Below are 26,460 nucleotides of genomic sequence, written 5' to 3'. Positions count from 1 at the left end.
CACACTCATTGAGATGCAGGATTCATCTACATCATAGATAAAAATAGTCATTAGCTGTTGATGAATTACATTATTTGATCTATTTGAAAATCAAAATACTAATGTTAGTATTGTATACTTAGCTAAGCAACAATCCTGTTAATCACTATTGCAAGTATTGACATTGAAAAAGCAAGTAACGATGTCCATTTTAAAACTATTTCAAAAATTACATTTCCTAAGTGTAAGAAATTGTGGAATAATTGAACTCTTTTTAATACCGTGAGTATCATTAAAGAGAATTTCCAAATATTTTGTGATATCTGAATTACAGAGATTTTCAGACAATGAAAAGTCTTTCATGGATGAATATTGTATGGCTAGTGTTGATTAAGAAATATGATATGTATATATATGTATGATTTTATAGGTTATAGAACCGATTGCTACGGCTCTTGCAATTTAAGAGAGAGAAGAAAAAATGTATTTGGGATATCTCACTCCCACAATAACTATTATTATATTAAAACTTAAAAAATTGGCTTTAAATAATTTCAAGTTTTGTAAGCCGCTAATTAATTCAATTTTGGAATGCTTAGATAAAAGGTATTACAATTTATATTTTGATTACATTTTATTTTCAATAGATTCAAACACATCTATAAAGATGAAAATATATTTTCAGATAAAGATAAATATTTTGAATGAGAAAATGAATGAAGATCCTTGTGAAGATGATCTATTAAGCTTTTTTCGAAATTTATATAATTCTTTAAATATTTTTAATAAATTCCCCGAATTAAAATTTTTATTTATTAAATATAATACAACTCTCTCATTCTCTGAGCCAATTGAACGTGTATGCATGGCGAAAGCTGTATTTTAAGAGCTCTGAGTTGTCTGATCAAAATTTTGAAAATCAATTGTTGCTAAAAATAAATAAAAAATTGTTACAAATCTTATATATAATATATTATTTTTGTATAATTTTATATTATAATTATATTTATGAATTTTTTTTTATAAAATTATCTTATTATATATTCTTTTTGTATAGTTTTATTTGTATTATATATTGTGGGAAAAAAATAAATATATTTTTTGTATATAATATTTAACTATTTAAGTAACGAATAACCCGTTACTTTTTTTGAATAGTCAGTAACGCGCGTTCCTTTTTTAAAAAGATAACGAGTAGAGGTAACGCGTTCCTTTTTTCAGACGTAGCGAGTAAATGTAACGCGTTTCTTTTTTGTAATAACGATTACAGCATTCTTTTTGACAAAGACCTGCAGAGGTACCATTTACACTGCTCGTCCCGAATCCTGTTTCGGGCCCGGCCCGGGTTTTGTATTTTTACATCCGCCCCTGTCTGGATTTAGGTTTGCAAAAAATTTTCAGCCCGGCCCGGATTTTTTAAAAATATTATGATATTTATTTTTAAATTTTTATAACTCTAATAATGGCTATTTAAAATGTCCGGTAGGTCCTTGTAACCCGGGCCGGGCCTGCAGCTCTCTTATTTTTGAATTGCCTAAATAATATACAATGTGTGCTACCCCTTTGAGCTATAATTTCAAAAATAAAAAATATTAGTCATTTAAATTTAAATGAGTAATTTAATGTTTTAATGATTTTTTTTAATAAATTCGGCAGTTCCTTTTTATTTAAATTATCATTTATCATTATAAAATGTTTTGAATTTACATCAAAATTATTTTTATTTTTTTTTAAAAATAAAAGGTTAACAAATAAACTTTTTTTTAAAAAATAGGGATATCCCTAAATTTTTCATAAAATATTATATATATCTTATAAACGTGGAAAAAAATTGATAAAATAACTAAAAATTTTTTAAATGGTGAGAAAAGCCTCCAATTTAAAAAAATTACTCGAAAATTTTTTCTTCGAATTACTCACGAAAAAAAAATTATGTTGGGTTAATTAAACTTTATTTCACGGAAATGAACCCTTCGACAAAAAAATAGGCTCCAGGTCCGGGTTCGGTCACAGGAGTAAAATTTAAAAGGACCCTGGTCCAGGGTTTGGGTCCGGGTTAAGGGAACATAAAAATAAGAGTCAAAATAATATTTTTTTTAAAATTCATTTATTATTATACTTCAATATATACATATTCATAATTCACAAATGAAAAATTTTAAAATGAAATGATTTGTATTTTAAATGATTTATTCTCGCACAATCATAATATCTTCTAAAATATCATCCTTGAGATTTACACGTAAAGTAGACAATATATATTTCAAAGATGAAAATTCACGTTCTACCCTTACCTAAAATAGGTAGTTATCTTTATATAATTATTGTACTTGAGTCGCCGGTACAGCCATGAAGTAGATAAGATATATAATTCTGAATAAATTGAAGAATTTTTTTCCCAGAATTTTAAAATATTTATATCCTTATTTATTCTCTTAACATCCGAGATCTTTACTGTTAAAGATGCTATAGGCATTTTTAGATCCTCCTTTCTATCTGATGATAATTTGATTTTTTTTTCTCTATCTAAAAGTAAAATTTCAAGATCCTCAATGTTGCTATCATTATTATTATTATCACTACAACCAATAGGTATTGTCGTATTCTCCAATATATTGTAAATTATAGAGTTTTACTTATGCCATATATCCTTAAGATGGTCTTTAGCCATTTGTTTTTGCTCAATACTCAATAAAACTTGATATCGAGGGTCTAAATATATAGAAGCGTATACAACACTATTTTGCAAATATTGTTGCTCTCTAATTTTCAAGTTTTCTAATATTTTATATGAAAAAGGACTAATAAATTTTTTTAAAATCTAATCGGCATCTAATCCATATGCCTTAAAATCATATAAACATAATTGTTCTGATTGTATTCAATCTCATGTCTAATATGATTTATATTAATAATAATTTTAAAACAATAAATAAATTAGTCATAAAATTTGAATGAGTAATTTAATATTTTTTTATTAATTTTCACGAATCAGCTATTTTCTATATTATAGTTTTTCTTCTTCCTTTTTTTAATTTACAGAAAAAAAAATATAACATCTCGTAAGAAGTAAATAAACTTGTTTTTAAAAACAAAAATTCTGAAAATACGTATAAAATATATATCATAAACGTGAATAATATTCTTAGATTATTTCAAAGAAAATAATATTTTCCGGCGGTTCCCGGATTTTATATTTTAATTTTTTTTCGCACCGGCCTAAATTTTATAAAAATATTTTGATAATAATGGCGATTTAAAATATATACGACCTAGCCCGGGTATATTTTAAAAAAATTAGAGATTATTCAAATAATAATATAAATATAAAATTAGATATAATTATACTTTTGCCAATATCGGTTTTCTTTTCTATATTTAAAATAAAAAACAAGAGCATTTTATATAAGAAATCCGAGCTTTCTAACCTATTTCGCATGCACACAAAATTAAAATTATTAACCGATTCGTCATTCGATGAATATTTTTAAAAGTGAAAAAAAAAATATGGATTATAAAATTTAAAATTTATAGCAATATTTAATTAACAAGACCCGGCATTAGACGTTGATAATTATTTTTGCGTCATTATACTCATGGCAAAGAAAAGGGGCTTGGCGTGGGGTTCCAATCTGGCCTAAAATTTTTCCAATTTTTTTTAAATTTAGAAATCCTTTAGTCCGAATTCATATTAAAGAAAAAATTTTTGGCTAAATTTTATCTTATTGATAAATCTTTAGTGGAAATTTTAATGAATTTGGGATGCCATTTTATTTTAAAATATAATAAAAAAAAAATTTCTCGCCTTTACATATAGAGAAGAAAAAAAAGAAACAAAGGTAAATAAGTGTTTCCTAAAATATCAAAAAAAAAATTTTGAGATAATTTTAAGAAATAAACATCTTACATAGGTAAAAAATTCAAATAAAATTATGATAAAAAAATATATTTTTTCATAATAACAAAGTAAATTGTATAAAAAAAAGCTTCAATAAATCATATTTAATTTATAAATTTTTTAAATTTAAATTACACAACTCCTTTTTCAATCATGATAAAATTATTATCCGTTTTACTATTCATAGGATCTGTAATAAAACGTAAGTGTAAAGTTATATTTTATTAATTATTTCATTGTTTAGAAAGAAAGAAAGAAAGAAAGAAAGAAAGAAAGAAAGAAAGAAAGAAAGAAAGAAAGAAAGAAAGAAAGAAAGAAAGAAAGAAAGAAAGAAAGAAAGAAAGAAAGAAAGAAAGAAAGAAAGAAAGAAAGAAAGAAAGAAAGAAAGAAAGAAAGAAAGAAAGAAAGAAAGAAAGAAAGAAAGAAAGAAAGAAAGAAAGAAAAGAAAGAAAGAAAGAAAAGAAAAGAAAAGAAAAGAAAAGAAAAGAAAAGAAAAGAAAAGAAAAGAAAAGAAAAGAAAAGAAAAGAAAAGAAAAGAAAAGAAAAGAAAAGAAAAGAAGAAAACAAAACAAAACATATACTATAAGAAAAATAAAATAAATCCACATTTTTTATATATTTAATATCCCATTAATCATTAGATCCATTTCTAAAAGTTTTAAAAACTGAGAAATTTATAAGTGTAATACATGGATTTAACCCGAGAAATCCTACAAGAAAGATGTTTATATATAATATCATACCTAGTATTTTACTCGAAATTAACAAATAAATGTTAATACAAAAAAAAAAATTTTTAATATATTTTTTTATTATTTCATCAATTTCTAGATTCTCATTGTGTTTGTAGGGTAGAAATAACTACATTTAATCATAATCCAATAACAGTAGAATTAGCAAGTGTAGCCGATAGTAAGCTAAATTATATATTATGTTTGAATTAATATGCTAACTTTGTTAAACTGCTAACTAATTTTTGTTTTATGGAAATTTTTAGATTTTTTTTTTTATTGTTTTTTCTACTTATTATTTTTCCCATTTTAAGTTAAGATATATACAAGTTCGCATTTGAGGAGTTCAAAAAAAAAATTAAACCTTTGGTAGCTATTTGAAGACATAAATTATTACTATAAAATATGGAAATTATTAGGGAATTTATATAATTTAGTAGACACACGATAAATATTTTAATATCAAATTTTTCGAAATATCTAAATATTTGGGAAATAAGTTCGATTTTTATGTTACACACCTTTAACTTTATCTAATATTTTATATTTATTTTTATTGATTTTTCTTTCTTAATTTTTATCGGCTGTTATTTATTTCTCCAGTATACCTTTATTCTAAATTACCGGTCTTTCCAAAGAATAATTTTTTCAGTTTAATTTAAAAACAAATTTGTCAGATTTTAGCAAATTTTATAACAAGAATAAATTATAATGTTTTAGGGTTTTCGGATTCGGCGTATAATTTTTAGTAAATTGTCTGGTCAATATTATGTTCTAGAAAGAAAGACGTAGAAATATCTTTTAATCTGTAGATAATACTTAGAATGATCTCTAAGATATCATTACCCTAAAATAGAATTCTCAGACAACTTATTATTTTCTTCAATAAAATAAGAATATTCCGTAATCCAAACAAAAAATAAGGAGTGGTATTTTATTTTAAAGACATAAGTCTTAAATGGATAATGAAACATTTTAATTACTAAAAATTAACAAAATAAGAGATATTTATAATTCGTTAGGTTGGTTTTATTAAACGTTATATTAAAAAATCAAAATAACAAAATCTATAATATTATATTGGTAATAATTTATTATTGATATGGACAGATTAGATTTATTAAAAAAAATCAAACAAAATATATTGACCACACACATTTCCAGTGTTATAAACAATTCAGACTCGCCTGGCAATAAAAATAGAATTATGGCTAATAAATCTTTCCCTTAATTGAAATTAAAATATTTTATTTTGTAATAATCGTCAATAAATCGATCAAAATTTGAGTCATTCTATTGTCGGGATTTGGATTAAAAAATCTTAAATCCCAAAGCAAATTCGCATTCTCCTTTACTCTCTCATATATTTCATTTTTTTTTCATTAGCCGTATCATTGATACTTTTTATAATCTTAACAACATTCTCTGCTCTATTAAATGACCTCTCTTATACATAATCAATTTTTTTGTAATATTTTACTAAAATATTAGATGTAATTTTATTTTTTTTTCAAAACGGGGGTTATGGAAGAGGGGTTTTGAATCTCTCCACGTGCATACGTCATTGAAAGATGTCAACAAATTTTTATTCTCTCCTGAATCTCCTTAAAATAAATGAAAAAAAAAAATTGAATTGCAATAATATTTACTAGATTTATTTTATTTAATAAATTAATATATATTTCTAGGTCTAGGAACATATACTGTAAAATATAGGATCCAGCCCGACTGCAAAGCTGCATATTTAAAAATCCCATCAGGCGCATATTGCAGTTAATATACATTTACAAATAAAAATATAATCTTTATTTAAATTTAATAAAATAATATTAAAAAATTTCAATATAAAATAAAAGGCTTTGTACATATTCTGATTTCAAAAATTTTAGATGTAGAGCTACAGAGTCTAAATGGAACTTTCTTGGATTCGGTTAAATTACACAATAAAATACATCAAACACTTCTGAAAAGAGATGTCTCTAGTAGTGGTAGTCTTAGTGGGCTATACGATTTGGACACTACACCGATAGTTGAAATTAAATATTACACAAGATGGCACAATTATGAAACTTATAAAATAAAAACAAATAGTAAATCTAAAGCCTTGATAACGGTATGTATACACAGTTATTGTTTTTAATCATAAAGTTAAGTACTATTTATTACCGAAATCAAATAAATTGGATCAAATAATAGGATAGACCCCATAACCTTTGTTCATTCCATTGGCTTGCATTTCCTTCTCTTTTTTTAAAAATATTTAGATTTAGTCTCTCTTTTCGATATTTAAAATATAATTAAACAAATCAAAATGGTATATATTTATTAAGAAATGCAATTTTAATTATTTTTTTTGTAATTTATTGTTAAACAGTAAAACCACATTAGAGGAAAGTATATTTGTGGCCGGCCTGGTTTTCCATATAACGAAGTTTTGTAGGATTGTTTTTTTATGCATTATATCCAAACAATTAAAAGTGAATTGTAATAAGTATATTACATGAATCATGCTTAATTTTTCTCAAAATATGGCTCTTAACCCCCCCCCCCTTAACCTATCCCAAGCATAAATTTCTATTTATCGCTCAGTTACTAAGGCACATCATTATCTAAAAGGTAGTGAATATAGTTAACTAATCTATTTCTATTTTTTATTCCTATATATTTATATTTTCTTTACAATAAATTATTTTATATAGTTTAAAAAGATTAACAAAGTCGTAATGCTCACGAACACACCCTGATGATATTAAAATTATGTACATTTTTAATTTTTATTTTTGAATAATTTTTTTTATATAAAACAATAAGAAATATAAAATATTTTTGGGTTAAACTTATAGTTGCCAGATTTCTCAAAAAAAAACAAATAACTTTAACTTCCTCCATCTGAATCAATTTTCCATCATGGTGTGGAAACTTGATTTGGGGATAGAGGAAAGGAATGTAATCTTTTATTATTTTAAAAAATCTGTTATATATATATTTTTTTTATAAGGGATAAGTGGTTTATTTATTTTTTTTACTGGTTCTATAACTTTGGGTGATAATGTGTTTTATTCTTCATCATTTACATTATATCATTTGTTATAATAAAATGAACAAATTTAAAACAATTATTAAAATCGATAATAAAAATATTAAAATTTTGACAAAATACTAATTGATCGAATTCAGCAGTAATGTCTCAAAGTATATAAGTTATAAAAGTAACTTAAATTTTTAAGGATCGATATTATGATTTTTTAGATTGGACATAGTTACTTTAAAAAAGAATATACTAAATAAAATATATCTCACAAATTTATTTATTAATAAGTAAAATAACTAATAACCAATACAAGGGTAATCCTGATTTTTTATTAAGTTTATTAGATTAATAATTGTAATAACGATTAAAATTCGAATTCTATAAGTTATATTCATTTAAACAAGCTAGGTTTCTTTTAGTAACTATAACAAACATTTTTATTTACTATCCAATTTTAATGTTTCTTTGCTTATATTCTTAACAACTTTAAATAATCAAAATGCCAATAATGTTTTATATATCATTTTTTTTATAACTTAATAGATAATAAATTTAGTAATATATATTCTTATCAAAGTACCAATATTCTGGCCTGTTTTTATTTGATAGCTTATAATATTACTACCTATTTAATTTGCAGACATTCCTAACCATCTCAAACTCAGCAATTTATCACTTGGATCCTTTGATTGCAATAATAGTATATACACATTATTAATTGGTAAACTCTGGTCTTATCGAGAATGTGGGAGGGGGGGGGGGTAAACAAATAAGTATCGGTAATAGTAATTAAAATATTTTTGGATTGTAGTAATAAATATCAGTCTAAGAGTAATAGGGAAGAATCAAGCTTTTTACAAATGAAGGTGTAATAAGTGTTGAATCTGTCAATTTATAATTCACAAACGATATAAATATTTTCGGAAATAATTAGTTTTTATTTTTGTAGGAAATTACTTGTTTTTTGTTATAGAATTCGCTTACAGTTATATAATAATTTTGCTATTATCGAATGGAAAAAAAAAATATATTATAGAAAATAAAGAATGTTGAATATATTTTTTCACCATCAATTGTTAGTGATGCACTTGTAGGGGTAAGAAGATAAATGCAAGACAATAGCAATGATTATACCAATATACAATCATGCAGCCAAGATGAAAAGTTGAAAGAATGTTATAAAAGGAAAAATAGTAGAGTAGAAAGAGAATAGAATAGATAGTAGGAAAAAAGGTAAGGGAAGAATGGAAAAGAAAGAGTAATTTAAATAGTAAAAATAAAAAGAATAAAAAGGTGAGTAATGAAATCAATATATATATATTTATTTTTTTTTACAAAAAAGTAGTGAAAATATAAATTAAAAATGTTTAAAATAATATAGAGATCATTTTGGAAAATATAAAAGTTTCATTATTATAAAAATGGGTGAAATTTATGAAAGATTTGAGTTTTAGAAAATATGAAAATGAAAATTTGTTTCATGATTTTAAAGAAAAGTTGAATAATTTTGGATAATATTATCTAAAATAAAAGGCAATTTTTGAAATGAACCCCCTGAAGTTTGTCAATAGTAACGGCCCCGAATAATGGAAGAAAGGAAGCTATTAATAAAATATAGTTTATTTTTAAGATTTGGGTAGTTATATAAATGAACGAAATCAGCTATTTGATATTATTTTTAGACCCAAGGAAGGGGAGAAAGGCACCAGTCATAGGAATAAAAAGTGAAATTAATATTGAGATCAGTAACTTATTATTTTATTTCTGAAATTTAAGTTTCATTATGCTGATTTAAGATATAATAATGATACTCTCTATGATTTAATCAATATTGAGGGAATGAATAACCAATAATGCTCTAATGTACCAACGATATAGAAGGAGGCTGACAACCACAGGATCACAATAAAAATAACCAATTAAGTTATCACCCACCAAAAGATAAAAGGACCATCAACAGTGCAATATTTAAATTTTTTTTATTCTAGTCACTTGAAATAATATTATTTCTCGTAATATTAACATTATACTTTACAGGGGAATTAGTAACTCTATTTTAGCAAAAAAATAGTGCCTAAGCCTCGAGATTTCGATAATATTTGTATAGACCTTTGTTCCTTCTATGAGCAAAATTTTCAGGCTGGCGTAATATTTTACTGGATGAAATATTAAGTTAGCCGTTTTTAAAAATCAGTTCAAAACGAGCCTTACCACATAGCCCTTCCCACCATGAGTATTATGGTAAATTCAGTTTATTAAAATGAACTTTTAATGTTTTAGCGAGTAAATAATAAATAATTTTTCTAAATTATTATATATTTATATAATAGTTTTTTTAAAAATAATAAACGCCAACATGCGGATTTAATATTATTGAAATTTTAAATGTAATTATGATTATTTTTAATATAATTATATTAACGAATTTAAACTATTTATTAGATAGGAAATACAACTATTAATATATATTCCTTTATTATTGAATATATCTAGACATGTGCGCCGACAGCATTTTCTAACTTTATATTTTTAGATATTTTATCTTTATATGATAAATCATGTTTGTCAAGTAAATGTTTTATTATATTTGATGTGCTGATATTTTTTGAAAAAAATTTGATTGGATAACTAATCTATCCATGAAACGAAAATATTAATTTTTTAATTTAATTTTAATTATTTTTATTATTCATAAAATTAATCCAATTACTTGCCGACAAACGTGAAAATTATTACTGTATCTCTGGCCCATGATTGCCTACATATGCAGGATCAAAATTACAAACATTACCTCTCATAGTTTTCTTGCACATTACACATACCCTCAAACTTGTAACAGGCAATTTTGTAACATCTATTTAAATATTCATTATCCTATATACATAGTTTTGCTAAGAAATTTTAATTTTTATAACACAAATATTCCTATGTTAAAAAAATAATATAAAACAGTCAACAATTTGTAACATCTGTGGTAAACTAATTAAAGTGACAAAGGACAATATTTTATACAAACATAGTTACAAAGGGTCAACATGTCATTCCTCTCAAAAATCTTCAACCAATGAAATTATAACAATACCCAAACCCTTATTAAATATTATTGAGCCTCATCCTCCCCCTATTAACACAGATTTTCTCGTAGGATTTTTTGAATGGAAAAAGGACCCACTTTAACACATCTACCAAATAAATCTAGAAACCTAATTTCAAATTTTGTTATTAAGCTTATCACAAAAGTTAATGATAACTTAAATTGTTTAAAATCATGGGAAGACTTATTAACCTTCTCTCACAAATGTCTTACACGTCCCGAAGAGACCCCATTACATGAACAAATAAAATCAAACAATGATAATTTTGACACTATTCAAATGATTAACTACAATCATAATGTTAAAAACAAGTAGATGATATAACGCACAAATGCAAAATAATATCAAATAAAATAGATCAAGGTGACAAAGGTGGTGCAATTAAACTCATATCCTCAGATAACCATCTTTCTCCTATCAATGAAGAAACATTACTATTGAAACAACTACATCCTGATGCTTCTACAGATTACCCATCTCTCCAATCCACCAGACTGTAATTTTTATCAGTGATGAAATAGTCCAAGCTATCAATTCTTTCAATAAAAACTCAGCAGGTGGTCTTAATGGTTTCAGACTCTCCTATTTTCAATACTTAATTAATTCAAAAAATCCTTCCCATAGTTCTGTCATCAAAGTTTTAACAACTTTTTGTAATAACATAATAAATAATGATATTCCAATACAAACTCACCAAATCCTTTTTGGTGCACGTCTAATTGATTTATCTAAGCCAGATGGTGGTACCCGTCCCATTGCAGTAGGCTCCTTTTTCAGAAGATTAATAGCCAAAATCATAATCGAACACATCAAACATGATGCTGTCAACATATTAAATTCTTAGATTTTGGGATCCAGGGTGGCTGTGAAATAGCGGCTCATACCTTAGGAATTTACTTAGAAAACCCACCACCTGATTCTGTAATATGTAAACTAGATTTCAAAAATGCCTTCAATAGCCTACATCGTACCTCATTTTTAAAATTCTTCTAAGAAACTTTTCCCTGTTATTCTAAATTTATTGAATCATATTGTTTTCAGACGCCTTTGACTTATGGATTTTATCAGATTTTATCCCAAGAGAGAATCCAACAAGGGGATCCATTAGGACCTCTTCTTTTTTGTTTTGGAATCCATTATCTCATCTACCAAATTAAACAAAATTTCAACCTAGATCTTAATCTATGGTATTTAGACAATGGGACTATATGTGGCCCTTCAGCTAATGTACTAAGCGCCATAAAACACCTGGAAATCAATTCCCAAGCTATCGGCCTGGTACTCAACATAAATAAAACAGAATTATGTTTCTTAAACAATAAGCCACAAAAGTTGGAAGGCTTCAAAATCATTGCTCCTGACAGCTTAACCTTACTTGGGTCCCCATTAGCTAAGGCGACCAAGTCAGAAGATTTCCTGCATAAGATTTTTAAAAGCTTTTACAGTATGGAGCACATTCTAAGTCTCCTACCAGCTCATCAATCTTTATTTTTAATTCGCAAATGCCTGTACATAACTAAATTTATGCACATTTTCCGATCATCATCTTTTTTCAAAAACAATGAATTCATATCTAAAATTCAGGATAAATTTAAAATATTTCTGGAAAAAATTTTAAACATAAATTTAAACTCATTCAATTGATCACTTGCTCAACTACCTTATAAACTAGGTGGTTTAGATTTTTTTCCGCTCAATCTTTTTTCCTTATCATAATTCGTATCATCTAGATTATCTAACAATTCTATGATTTCTGGCTTCATATGCCCTACCGATCGTTTATTAAACGACGCTATTGACAAATGGAAGGCAAACACACCCATTAACACCGTATTACCATCAATCATCACACACAAAAAAATTTTCACACCTTTAATCTCTAAATACCAGACAGAGATATCAGTCAACCCACCTTTAGATTGCATTCAACTCCTCCAATTATCTGACAGACTTGGTGGTCATGAATGGTTATAATCACTCCCTAGTCTTGGTAATCTCTTATCAGATGAACAACTGAGAGTAACCATTGGTTTACCTCTAGGTGCGATATAGTACAGCCTCATGCCTGCATCAAATGCAAATCACCCGTTGATTCAAAGGGTAGACATGGCTTAAATTGCATTTTTAGTCAAGGGCGACATCAACGCCAATCAGCTGTAAACAATATAATAAATAGAAGCTTAACAGCTGCACACATTCCAAACAATCTCGAACATCAAATTTATCTCAAGTAGATGGTACGACAACCATACATTGGGCCCTCGGCAAATCACTCATATGCGACTACACGTGTGTCTCATCATTCCCTTCAAACATAAATTTCAATTTAATAACACAGGCTGAAATTAAAAAGATAAACAAATACAAAAATTTTAAAAACTTTTTATTCACTCCAGTAGTGACTTCTATTAACGGGCATTCGCCTTCAACATTTTTGTTTTTAAAAAATCTTGCTAATAAAATATGACTTTTCACAAATGAACCAAGAGAATTTCTTTTTATTCGACAAAAAATTCAAATAGAAATTTTTAGACACAATTATGATTCCTTTTTGGGGACTCAATTATAGAATTTTATTTTTAATTATATAATTATAATATTTTTAATTAGGTTTTATGTAAATTAAATAGGATAATAGACTTAATAAAGATATGAAAGAAAAAAAAAATTAAAAAATTTACAAATATTTTTAAAATAATCAAAAAATTTACTCTGAAAATGAAGAATTATTTTTATCCTCACAATCCTTATCAAGTGCTATTTGCAAGCATATATTACAAAAGACTTTATCTGTAGCAACACTGGTTCACTTATTATTTGTGTCAGTTTTAAAATGTTTCCATGCAAAAGAAGGCTTTGCTTGCAAGGAATACTATATTTTGTTACAGGGTATTGCAATGCTGCATCCATTATAATTGTTTTAGTCCTGGTATTTTTATATATGTTATAATGGTAACAAAATAAAAATCATTAATTAAAATTTCCTATTATGATAAAAAATAAATTTTTTATAACGAATTGTAAATTATTTGAAGCATCAAAATAAAAGAATAAAATATAGAATTACCTTTTCAAATTTAATGTCCTATTTTATCTAGCACGTTGGTCACAAACCTGCCCAAAGTGTATTAATTTTAAAAAATAAAATCGCATTTTTAAATAATTCAAAAAATATTATATTTTTCTTATAATTACAATTCATAAATAATATATAAAATAAATTAATAGTAAAAAATATATATCACGCCGTCACGCCACCGAATTTTTACATCGGCGGCGGCGTGTTGAGCGCCGACAATTTTTAGCCGCTAGGCGTCGGCTTAGTCAAAATCATCGGCGGCGGCGTTGACCGGCGGCGCACATGTCTAAATATATCTAAATAATTTAATTATTATAAATTATTTATATCAATAAGTATTTTACAAGGATAATTGATAATGGTTCAATTTTATATATATGATGAGTTGTAGAATGCATACATAAGCAAAATATTCATATGATCTTCTAAATAATTTAAAAATTTTTCGTAATAACCTCATTCCATGACCTATAAACTATTTTAAAATATATCATATTTAAAAGATTCAATACATTTTTTGAAGTATATCCATTTTTCAATCGTATCAAAATCTCTATTAATATAAAGTTTCAAAATTAGAACACCAAGTAACGTTTTTTTAGACGCGATTGTAAAACGTAAATGTGTACAATTTAAACGAATGCATTTGAAATGCATTATTTACGTTTGCATCGCAACGTTTGAAAATCTAAATTTGTGTGCGCACTATTACTCCTTATACAAAAATTTAATGGTCTTATAAATATTTAAAACATCAAAAATTTAAAATTTAATAGTATATTATGTTATGCCGCTTAGAAATTATTTTTCTCCACACAAACGGTTATTAAATTTTTAAAAGATTTATCTTCAATTATTGAAAAAGCTACGTTATTTTTAATAAAAAATTAATTAAAAAATTATAGACTGTACATTCCTCAAAAAGAGATTATTGAACATTTGAAGCAGTATGGGGGTGGTTTTCGGGTTTGGACCCCTCCTAGAGCAAAATTTTTTTTAGATTATACGTTCAAAAGATTTAAAAGTGACTTTATATCAAATAAATATCATTTTATATTTTTCTGGTTTTGATGTTTATGGGAGGATATTATATGACTATTAAAATTATTCTGGATTATTTTAAAATCATTAAGGAAAATTCCTAGCTACGCCACTGATTTGAAGTAATAAAATAAAAATGAAGTCAATCAATTCACATTTATTGGGATGCAGAATGCACTACATCAAAGATAAAAATAGCACAATCAGCTGTTGATAAATTTATTTGTTGTATTTATTATTCAAATCTTTAAACAAAATCAAGAAAAACAAAGTAATATTCAAAACTACTTCTAAACAGAAAAACGAAACAAATTATTATATTATTTAAGTTCAGACGATGTAAATGAATATTAGAAAAAAAGGATATATAATTGAGGATATTTTTACTTGTTACGATATTATGATTTTTCGAACATAATTTTTACTCTTTACCTTTAATTTTTCTTATTATTTTAATTTTTCTCTTATAATTTTTACTTTTATTTGATAATTAGTAGTATTTAAGGTTGTGAATAAAACTTAAAATATGTTATCGTATACAACAATTGATTTTCGCACACAAATAATGGTGCCTAAACATTAAGTTCTATGGGCATATTCAGTCTAATTAACTCTGGAAAGAATAAATTAAGGAAGGAAGGGGATGTATGAAAAAACTATCAACACTAAGACAAAGAATGAGAGCAATGAAACAATGGTATCAATATCAATGGTCGTAATTCGAAAAAGAATAGAATTCGTTGTTTAGTTAAAAGGAATTCGTCATTTTTATTAAAGATATACGTTTATGGGTGAATTAAGTTCATAATATTTAGCAAAATATTAGGTTGTTGATTAACCAAATTCTTCAAGAAGAAAAACGGCTTTCGTCAATAAAAAATTCATGCCGCACTCTAGCTTGTTTAGAGATCGGATTTTTATTTTGGATCAAAAGATACAAGTAATCAGTATCGTATAAGAGATCTTAAGACAAAGTCGATATCTTGACAAGCGACTAGGTAGAGTGGTCAAGACCAGGAAACAATCGTTGACAAATTATCGCCAATATATAATCAAAACTTTAGTATAGGATACAAAATTGATGATCTTTGAACAAGAATTCGTGAAAACAATTGTTAATCGCAGATCAAGCATTGGCATATGCAGCGGGGGGAGGGGCTGGGAGATAAATCCTCCCCCTCCCCCCAAAGCCAAAATATGCAGATGCCGGATATATTTTTCAAAAATAATGTTTATATTATGGTGTAATATTTACCTATTATTTTCAAATTTTTAGTGGCATAATATTTATCTGCCATTTTCATATTAGTCAAATAATAATTTTTCTGAAAGTCCTTGTCCAACAGGGAGATGAAAGTGCAAGCTTGCCCAACGAGATGGAGTCTCCGCCATCAAGCAGTAACAGCTTTTATGGAGTTAGAAGAACCAATTATTAAATTAAATATCACAATGGCCTGAAAGAAATATTTCCTCTGAACAAGAAAATTATTGGATTCAATACTTATTTCAATTTTTTTTTCTCATTAGAATGTATTATTTAATTATACAACTATTTTATGTAATACTTTTCAAAAACATGGCATTGACTTGATTAAGAAGATGAGAATAGCGGAGAGCATGTTTTGGTGAGGGAGAAATTTTATAATTGTGGGAGTTTTGCGTAATGGAGATCTCTGTGTGTTGATTAAATAATTGCGGGAATTTCCCACCTAATGGGGAGAGACCCGGCAACCCTGTATTTGTCGTTAATTTAAATATGATCTTATAAAAGTTATAAAATTTAAAACCACCTTTTTATTATAGCATTATTAGTGGAAAAAAAGTTAAAGTTCATATACCAGATGATATATTGGACGATGCTTGTTTTTTATTATTTTATTTTTTATTAGGCACAAATTTACAAGCTTATATCAACTTTTATTAATGTTTTTTTTCAAAAAAAATAATATTATCTTAAACTGTATAATTCAATTCAATTTTATAAATGCTTCATAAATGTAATAAAAGAACCAAAAATGAAAAATAATAACATTCATTAAAAAAAAAGGAAGAAATATTCATAATAAATAAAGATCTTCTAGTAAACAGTTACAAAACAGAAATGGGTATTATAAATGACATTTTGAATCTATAATTTATAAATAGGAAATGCGATCTCTAAAAACAAGCGGTATATCTTTGAGATAATATTGATTAGGAATATAATCATAATATCGAAAGTTAAGGGTAAGGCGCTCGATTAATCTTTTCGTTGTTATTTAAGACTTTCGGAAATTTCGTTTAATTTCTATAAATAAAATATAACATTTTAAATTATCTTTAATTTAAAAAAAATAAACTATGATTACTTTGCACAGGTCTAACGTTTTGAGCTTTTTATTGCTATTTCTCGTACAAGATTTATTTTTTCGTATTGTTGAGAGAAGATTTTTAAGAATTTTTGTCTGGTTGATAATTTTATCCAAAGCCTTTTAAAATAAAAATTTTTTTTAAAAAATGAAAACATTAAAATTAGGTTAAGAAGAGAAAAAAAAATCATTTTCTAAGTTCAGGGAGATAAGTTGGTAAAATTTGGTCTTTTTTTTAAAAAAAATTTGTAGGGATTTCATTTCTTTATTTCTTTCGATCCGGGGTGTGCAGTATATTCTAGGCTAGGACCCAAGCTCCCATTTGTAAAATAGGTTATTTTTTGAGCCCAAAAGGTAAAAGTTGATCAAAAGAAGAAATTAAAATAATTCTTATTTATTTTTTTTACTAATCCATTGAGGCTTGGTCCTCTTCTTTAATGCAGCGGTTAAACCCAGAAACGTGAGCCCGAGCCCTCAATATTTTACTAAACCCAAACTCGAACCCTTCATAAAACATTTAGGGTTCAGAGGGTATAAATAATAATTTATTTTTTCTTAAAAAAATATTAAATTTTTAATTTTATATGTTAGCGTGTCAATGTGCTCTTCTTTCGGCACAAATCATTTTTTTAAGCGCGTTTTTAAAAATTTATAAAAATCTGATTTTACCGAAAAATGAATTCCAATCATGTTTGGAATACCTTTTTTTTGGTGAAAATTATTTTGCGTGGAAACCTTTTTTTTAAATTATATTTTTTAAAAGCACTCAAAGCACTCCATTTTATGTTAAAAATTTTTTAAAGATTTACCAACATATTTTGTAAACTTTTTTTTTTATAATAGAGAAATATATATTTTAAGTATTGTATTATTAGATTAAAAGTAAGACCAAAAAAAACATATATAAACAAAGGTAAAATAGCTTTATTAAATGCTTCAATGTACTGTCAAAGTTAGGCATAAAAAATAGATATTTTAATTTTAACATCTCGATTTTGGAAGATATCACGATAATTAGCTTATATTCAATTTATAATGATAAATAATTTTATGGTAAGAGTTAAATATAGTGGAATATTCTACTAAATTTTTTAAGTTATAAAATTTTCTGGACCACGCTGAACCCAAAAAAATAACCCTTTTTTAGAAGAAGAGTTCACAACCCAGTTTAAAACGATTTTAAAAAATTAAATAATAACAAAAGGAGTTTTTTTCTAAATAGCATGCGAAAATTTAAGATGGTAAAATTAACAAAATTGAATATTTTAAACTAACATCATCGACATGATTCCATATCAAACTTTCCAGGATTTCGTCTTCATCTTTCTGTAAACTGGTGCACACTGAATTCGATAAATTTTCTCCTGTAATCGCTTCTGAAAAAGAAAAAATTATTATAATTGAAATTATATAATTTGTATGAAAAAATGTTTAAATCTGCGATTATTTATGTTTGATTATGGTAATATCATATCTATCGGGATAGTTAATTTGTAAGTATTTTTTTTAAAATAAAATATTCAAATATCTATGTTTATTATATATGTAGCCGTCAATGTGTTTTTCCCCCCCAATGTGTTATTTATTCAAACTTTAAATCATTTTTTTGAGCTCATTTTAATAAATTTAAAAATAGGATTTTGCCCGTAATATATTATATCATGTTTTGAATACCTTATGAATTGTAGACAATTTAGCTGTTAACCTTAGAGTCACTTAATAATTGATATAAAATAATATATGTGGGAAATCGAATACAAATTATATTAACTTTAAAATTTTACGGAAATATTGTCTGAAATTCGTAGGGTTAGATAGGTAAAATCAGATTTTCAAATTTTTAAAAATGCGCTCAAAAAAATAACACATTGTCGGAAAGTTAACACAGATATAAACTGAAATTTAAATGATATCAGGTATGATTCAGTGGGTACAGAGCTGTACTACTGAGGCGCAGAAAATTAAAAGGTCGAGCTCTACATTAGAGAAGAAAATAAAATTCTTCAATATTTTGTTTCGAAAAATAATTTGACATTAAACGCGGAATTCCACCAGTCAAATAAAATTGATAACTGGAAACTACTGCAAAATATCGGTTTGATTTACACAATGGAGGAGAGGTAGATTTCGCGTCTAGTTGAATTCATTTTTCAAATAAATATTAAAAAAAATGACCTTGATGTGCCTAGATCAAATTACTAAAATGCAGTTTGAAACGTCTCCGAATACAAATCAGCTGATTATGACACGCCATTTTGGTCTCCTTTATAAAAAAAAAATTCATACATAAATGAAACTCCGAATTATTTTTAAAAAGTTCTTATAAAATTTTAATTTAAGTTATTTATATAGCAAACACACCAAAAAATGTATGACGCCCTGTCACCATCTGATTCGTTTTGGAATAGTCCTATATCCCAAATCCAATATAAAATATGATAAACTAATTTTGTTCAAAAAAATATTGATAGATTTTTTTTCTCATTTGTATGTCCCAATTTTACACTATCAATATAGAAAAACTTTAATTTCAACAATAAAATATATTTAGACCAATATATAAAAATACTAATAAATCATTTAATTATATTATAAGGATAATCGGACAAAAATATTAAAATAATCCCTAATATTATATAAAAATCAAAAAAAAACTATTTGACTAATCGAATGGAAAAGAAGTAAGAGATCAAATTAATAAAAAAAATTATATGGCATAATTTACAATGCTCTAAGCCAATTTTTAAAGAAAAAGGTTTTGTCTTATTGTTTATTCTTTATAAGACATGCAATATTTTGATGGCAAATTAGTGCCTAACGCCACTGGTTCTGATAAAAAAAGTTGAAGCATATAAAGAAATAACTTCAGAATTATCAAACCATGAAAAAAAGGATATTATAAATATCTTAGAGCTATGATATTGAACGATACAATCAAGTTCGAATATTTTGAAAGAATTGAATATAAATTATAAGCATGAAAAAAATATGTAATCAAATGAATTAGACTAGGCGAAAAAAATATCTTCGGATCTCATTTGATTTATTAGAGGCCGAATTAATTAACGGTACAGCAGAATTTTGACTAGAATTGCGAAGGGTACAATGAAATTTATTTTCATATATAATAAAACTTTTATAATTAATAATTATGATAATTTGCATCTAATTTTTTTTAAAATATATTTTCACTTTATAAATACGCATTAATATTCACATAAAAAATTTATAAGTTCGTAATTTTACATAAAAATCCACCAATATTAATTTATAATATGCGATTGTGGTTGTCGCGCTTAATCCCGTTTTTCATCATTTTAATCGTTAAAAATCCCATCTCACTTTTAGAAAAAGTCAGGTCTATGGCCGAAGTATAACGTTTTAAATGAACCCTGTTTTAAATAAATTCTAATTTAGTGATATTGAAATTTATGACTGACTTGAGATTTCATTTAAATTATTTTTTTTTATTTTTCTAAATTAATATAAATATTTTTAAAATATATTTTTTTTTATAAAAGTAGATTCCATTTATTATATATATTTTTGTTGTACATTTCAATAGTTAATTTTGATAAAAAAAATTATATTTCTTTTCTAAAATCAAATGACTAAAGACGATAAATCAAGTTTATAAATAACAGAATTCAATGAGGTACAGGATTATATGCTTTATCAGAAATATCCATAACCGATGTCTTCCAAAAAAAAGGCTTAAGACACAATATGCAAATACAGGCCATAAAATTCGCAATGGTAAAATGCTTCACCATTCTCATAATGGTGAAATCATTTTGGACTTTGACCGAAGAATTCAAACTTTTAAAATAGTTCACAGTGGATGTGATACTAATGTGTCGGCAATATCTTTTGCTGCCAATTTTAGAATCACCAAGACTCACAGCAAATTGGCTGATAATGTAATCAATTATACTATCTTTGCTGCAATTAGAATTGAATGTAACTCATTGCTGGTTTTATCAAATCTTGTGTTTCTAAGCTAGCAAATGTCACAACATTTTACAAAATTAACTATATCCATTTTCATGTTTGGCCACCAGAAGCTAAAAATATAATATTTTTATACACCATTCTTATAATAGAAAACAATTTTAGATTGTAATAGAAGAGCTTAACTCCTTAAAAAAGTTATAGTGGAGTGGATGTGATACTAATATGACAAAATCTTTAACTGACCATTTGGTAACACAAGGACTTACAGCATATTGGCTTGTGGTAAAATATTTTTGCATAATAAATCTATTTATTATAAGATGTATTATATTTTCAGCTTCTGGTGGCCAAACATGAAAATGGATGTTGTTAATTTTGTAAAATGATGTGACATTTGTTAGCATAGAAACACAAGATTTGATAAAACCAGCAATGAGTTGCATTCAATTCATATTCCAGCAGAGGTAGTAAAGTTGATTACATTATCAGCCTATTTGCTGTGAATCTTAGTGATACCAAAATGGGCAGCAAGATATATTGTTGACATATTAGTATCCCATCCGCTGTGAACTATTTTAGAAGTTGAATTCTTCGGCAAGGTCCAAAATGACTTCACCATTATGAGAATGGTGAAGCATTTTACCATTACGAATTTTATATCTTGAGGTCTGTTTTCGCAGATTGCATTTTAAGCCTTTTTTGGGTGACATCGATAATAGATATTTCTGATAAAAAATATATTCCTGTACCTCATTGTTCTATTAAACTAAACAAAATTTATAAACGTGATTTATCGTCTGTCATTTGTGGGAAAAGAAGGAAAATTGTTGTATCAAAATCAACTATTGAAATGTATAACAAAAATATATATAATAAATGGAATCTACTTTGTAAAAAATTTTTTTTAAAATTATTTAAATTAGAGAAATAAAAAAAATGATCTTAACACTTCATTATAATTGAAAAATCTGATTTAAAAGAACTCTCAAGTCAGTCATAAATGTAAATATCACTAAATTAGAATTTATTTAAAACAGGATTCATTTAAAAGGCTACATCTGGGCCAGCCTTAAAATTTTTGCGATTTACAAAATGAGAAAATTACATAAGGCGCCTATTTAATCTCAGAATTAAAATCATAGTCACTTTTCTTATAATTATTTCTTATTATCTTAAATACTCTTCTTCAAAATTTAGGAAATGTTTTTAACGCAACCTCCCCCCCACCCTCTCGTCGTGATCTAGATCTGAAGACTAGAGCGTGGATTTAGAGCTCAATTTTTTATCTTTCATTTGATATTGATGCCTATATAAAACTCTTATGCTAAAAATATATTTATAGGCCTGTCTCCCTATCCAATAAAAAAAATACGCAAAATATGTAAGAGAAATTAAATAATTAACCAATTTTGCCCCGTTAACCCATTTTGCCTTGGTTTCCCGATATGGAACCTCTTTATATTTGGAACATTTATTAATTAGTTTCATTTTCAAAAAATCCAGATTTATATTCTATTTTATTAGAAAAAAATGAGTAAAATTTTCCTAAAAACGCTGTTGATTAAATTGAACTGGTATTTTATTTTTTTTAAATTGTGAAAACTAATTTACGTTTTTTAATTTTTTTTTAAATATTGTTTTAGTTAAACATTACACTATAGAATTTTCTGTTTTATAATCATTTATGTTAAAATTTAATCATTCATGGTCCTACATTGGAAAACCGAAAACTCAAACTAGTATAAAATAAAATATATTTTAAAATTTCTCAGAATATATACTGATTTATATAGCTACTATTGGAGAATAAAGATAAGATTATCAAGCATTATATTAAATTTTTTTGAGCCATCTAACGATAAGAATCAAAGTAAGGAGGATGTGGTTAAGGTTTAACAAAAATAAATTAACGATAAGGAGTTCACGATATTCTCTTAACTGTAAATGTTTCGTGATTTCACTATAAAATTCCTTTGCGTTAAAAGTTTAGCTGAATTGACCTGATACACAATTTTTATATATAATTAGCTTCTATTTAAAAGGGTACTTTGAACAATAAAATTAATTCTAAATGTATCATTATTAATACATAAAAATGTATCTCAAATGGTTTGCCTAATCCCAGTATTGGGGCTTGTTGGGCAAAATATCAACTTTTACAAAAAATAAAATTTCAAAAATAAATATTATTTTAAAATATTTATAAAATTTTAGGTATCAATTCATATATTTTTCTTTATAATATCTAAAAAAAACAAAATTATAGTCGATTTTTCGAAAATCGGCTCAACTCCTGCCTTCCCTAACTATATTTTCAATAAAATAGTATTTAAGTAACAAAAACTAGCTACATATATTCATGGAGATTAACATAACAAAATTGAAAAAAAAATAAGGCTTATGGATAATGTTGATGATTTTTAAAAAGGGTTAACCCAATATTTTAGCCAAAAATATTATGCAAGTCTAGAGATTTGGTTCATGGATGACAGAAAATTTTGGAAATCTATTATCAAAATCTTGAGGCTGCAATATTATTTTGCCTAAAATCTTAATTTAAAATTAACTAAATAAAGCTGTTTAATACAAAATACTATGTGTTACAAAGGATGTTTTTTTATAATAAAAAAAACTTGAAGAAGCTTTGGATTTTCTTCGGGTACTGGGTACTATTGGATCAACTATATTAATCGGTTTAATTTCTTGACTGGGTTTTTCACTATTTTCTTCGATGATATCAGCTTCAGCAGCATTATTACCATTCACAATATTGTTTAAGATATCAAAGGTGGTGCATGTATTAATTCTCGTTTCATCTATGGGCTCGCCATTATAGATTCCATGAGATAAATCATCAATTGGCGTGATAAGGATTTTAAGGGTGTCCAAACATAGCAAGCCAGATAAGTTGTGATTGGTAGGAATCACAGTTTCAGAAACATCTTCTTCGGTCATGGTTGATGCAACACGAACTCTCCTGGGCCTAGATTCATTCTTTTTATGAAGATATAAAGACTGGTCATGATTCTTGTTTGCAATTGCCCTGTTTGATAGCTCACTCTCAGAAATAGTCTTCTGGGCAAATTTATTTTTCCAAATATTTTACATTTAAAATAGTAGTATGGATTTTAGATTATATGCTAGAAGAAACATAAACATTCATATATAATTAAATTAGATAAAAGAAATCTGGCTTAAAATTAACAAACTTAATCATCAAATAAGTGTTTTAAGCATGTGAAATTGATGTAACTTATAAAGGCACTACAAAATAGAGGTGATAGTGGAATAAAGAACAAAAAATCCTGTGAAATTTTAGATTTAAATTTATTGACTCAGACCCAAAATCCTTTTGTCCATCCAGCCCATAAAATAATTTTGTATAAGTTGCCTATGTATTAATTTTTTATGAAAAAAAGTGACATAATTTTACCTAATTCGAAGTTTTAAAATTTGACAACTATATGTTAGTCTGTTAAAAAAAATTGCATAAGTGGCTCATCAAGAAAAATTTTTTGCACAAGTAGACAATCTAGTAAAAAAATTAACCTTGCCCATGCCAGCCTGTTTCAATCTACTACAATATATAGTCATAGCAGTGATTACAGAAAGAAATATACTAATAAGACTTTCCTAACAATTAAATACATCGAATAAATATTATTTTAATAATTTTTTAAAAAAAACTTAAAGAAAAATTATGTAAAATAACAATAAAAGCTATTTAACATAAAACTAACCACTTTATTCCTTTTCATTGCAAATATCACTATAAATATGACATCCCTACAAATTCCTTCAACAAGATAACAAGTTAACCAATTTAATCACACATTAACTCATTAAATACTGATATGCAATGATAAATTAAAATTAGTTGTACCCCTGTACTTAAAGTAATTAAATATAGCTATAGTTTATGGGTGTGGGCTGATAATTGTGGCCAATTCCCTTTCAACTAAGCATTTAAATAATAGTCCTTGGATAATTATACATATAAAAATATTTAGCATGCCTACAAACATGTTAAGAGCTTTAACATAGATAGAAATGAGAAATACCTAGCATAGCTCTGTTGTACATTTAACGTTTAGAGTGTGATGCACTTTATCACATAATATTTTAATAATCATGATAATTGATTAGAATACTAAAGAAATGTATTATATAGTTTGTAAATTAATATATTAGTTTAATAAATTAATATTTAAACTTTACCTTTGATGAACGACCAATTGACAAATTATTGCTAGGCTTATCAAATTTTCTAATGATTCCATGACATATATCACAAGAATTAACGTATTTTACTACATCCTCTCTCATATTTGGCCACCAGAAGCTAAAAATAATGTTAGTGATATAAGAGGTTTTATATTGTCAGAATATTTTACCTATCTGCCAATTTGCTGTAAGTCTTGTTAATTCCAAAATGACCAGCAAGAGATATTGCTTGAATACTGGAACCAAATCCACCATGAACTCCTTTTAGAAGATACTTTCTTCTATTAATATCAAGTATTACTTCGCCATTATGAAGATGGTGAAATAATTTACCATTTATCATTTTATATCTACTAGCTTTAACACGGAGGTTGCGCTTTCGGCCATTATCGCCAGACATATGAGCAGGATATTTCCTGTGTAACAGATAATTTATTATCTCATCAAAATCTATTATTAGAATTATTATGATATTATATATTTTATTTACCTGATATAATGTCCTTGGTCATATATTTTGGATTTACAGGATATTTTTAAAAATCATTACATTTAAAAGGCGGGAAATAATGTATAGCTTTGAACGTTGTTTATTTTTCTATCTTTTTCCATAAAACTATCATAACGTCAAGACGTGTTATTTGTTAGGGTTTTTTTAACAATATTATACAATAATTTTATATAAAATGTCATACGTCCCTATGGAATGTCCCTCATTCCATGAACCAATGGCTGCTTGCTTGGGACTATACCTGTGTCGATTTTGTGGCAAAGTCCAACATCTCATTTTCGCCATTGAAAAGGCTGAAATCCTAAAAATAAACAAATATACTGCACTCTCCAATACCATGTTCAAACCAATCGTTGCCAATACCCTAAGCATATTTGGAGGTGATGCCCTCAATTTCATTAAATCATAGGAAAAAAATGAGATAGATCTCAAGGGACCCCAATGAAGGATTTTACCTTCGTCAGTAGATTTCCCTGAAAATCTGCAGGTCCAATTTTTTAAGTATTCAGTTCTCTAGGGTGATTTGTGACTTTTTATTGTTTTTTCTTTAGTTCTTTTTTATACTTATA

General features: G+C 26.1%; 2 protein-coding genes across 3 annotated transcripts; one reads left to right on the top strand and one right to left on the bottom strand.

Moving 5' to 3' along the window:
* Window positions 1-3,950: 3,950 nt before the first annotated feature.
* Window positions 3,951-7,368, top strand: LOC135927316 (uncharacterized). Its single transcript, XM_065463283.1, has 5 exons — window positions 3,951-4,079; window positions 4,709-4,789; window positions 6,297-6,380; window positions 6,498-6,721; window positions 7,308-7,368. Exons 1-5 carry the CDS (start codon window positions 4,031-4,033, stop codon window positions 7,350-7,352), a joined length of 483 nt encoding a protein of 160 aa, XP_065319355.1. The 5' UTR covers window positions 3,951-4,030; the 3' UTR covers window positions 7,353-7,368.
* A 9,601-nt stretch (window positions 7,369-16,969) lies between these two features.
* On the bottom strand, window positions 16,970-25,926 carry LOC135926537 (uncharacterized). 2 transcript variants are annotated; one of them, XM_065462449.1, is made up of 7 exons: window positions 25,871-25,926; window positions 25,551-25,830; window positions 25,375-25,498; window positions 23,790-24,231; window positions 18,478-18,578; window positions 17,203-17,322; window positions 16,970-17,141 (listed from the first exon to the last, which is right to left on the bottom strand). In XM_065462449.1, the coding sequence occupies exons 1-7, from the start codon at window positions 25,890-25,892 to the stop codon at window positions 17,109-17,111; spliced, it is 1,122 nt and encodes a 373-aa protein (XP_065318521.1). In that variant the 5' UTR covers window positions 25,893-25,926; the 3' UTR covers window positions 16,970-17,108. The 2 variants fall into 2 exon arrangements, with proteins under 2 accessions (XP_065318521.1, XP_065318522.1); XM_065462450.1 differs by having other exon boundaries at window positions 23,790-24,228.
* Between the last annotated feature and the right edge of the window lie 534 nt (window positions 25,927-26,460).

This window comes from Gordionus sp. m RMFG-2023, chromosome 3, assembly GCF_954871325.1.
Source record: "Gordionus sp. m RMFG-2023 chromosome 3, tfGorSpeb1-WG-v2, whole genome shotgun sequence".
NCBI lineage: Eukaryota > Metazoa > Nematomorpha > Gordioida > Chordodea > Parachordodidae > Gordionus > Gordionus sp. m RMFG-2023.
This window is presented reverse-complemented; position numbering and strand designations above follow the sequence as displayed.

Coding starts and splice junctions, on each gene's coding strand:
- LOC135927316 (XM_065463283.1), top strand. CDS start 4,031: ATGATAAAATTATTATCCGTTTTACTATTCATAGGATCTGTAATAAAA. Junction 4,790..6,296: donor ATTAGCAAGTGTAGCCGATA/GTAAGCTAAATT, acceptor ATATATTTCTAG/GTCTAGGAACATATACTGTA. Junction 6,381..6,497: donor CCCATCAGGCGCATATTGCA/GTTAATATACAT, acceptor CAAAAATTTTAG/ATGTAGAGCTACAGAGTCTA.
- LOC135926537 (XM_065462449.1), bottom strand. CDS start 25,892: ATGACCAAGGACATTATATCAG. Junction 25,499..25,550: donor TACAGCAAATTGGCAGATAG/GTAAAATATTCT, acceptor CATTATTTTTAG/CTTCTGGTGGCCAAATATGA. Junction 17,323..18,477: donor TATGGAATCATGTCGATGAT/GTTAGTTTAAAA, acceptor TTATTTTAAAAG/GCTTTGGATAAAATTATCAA.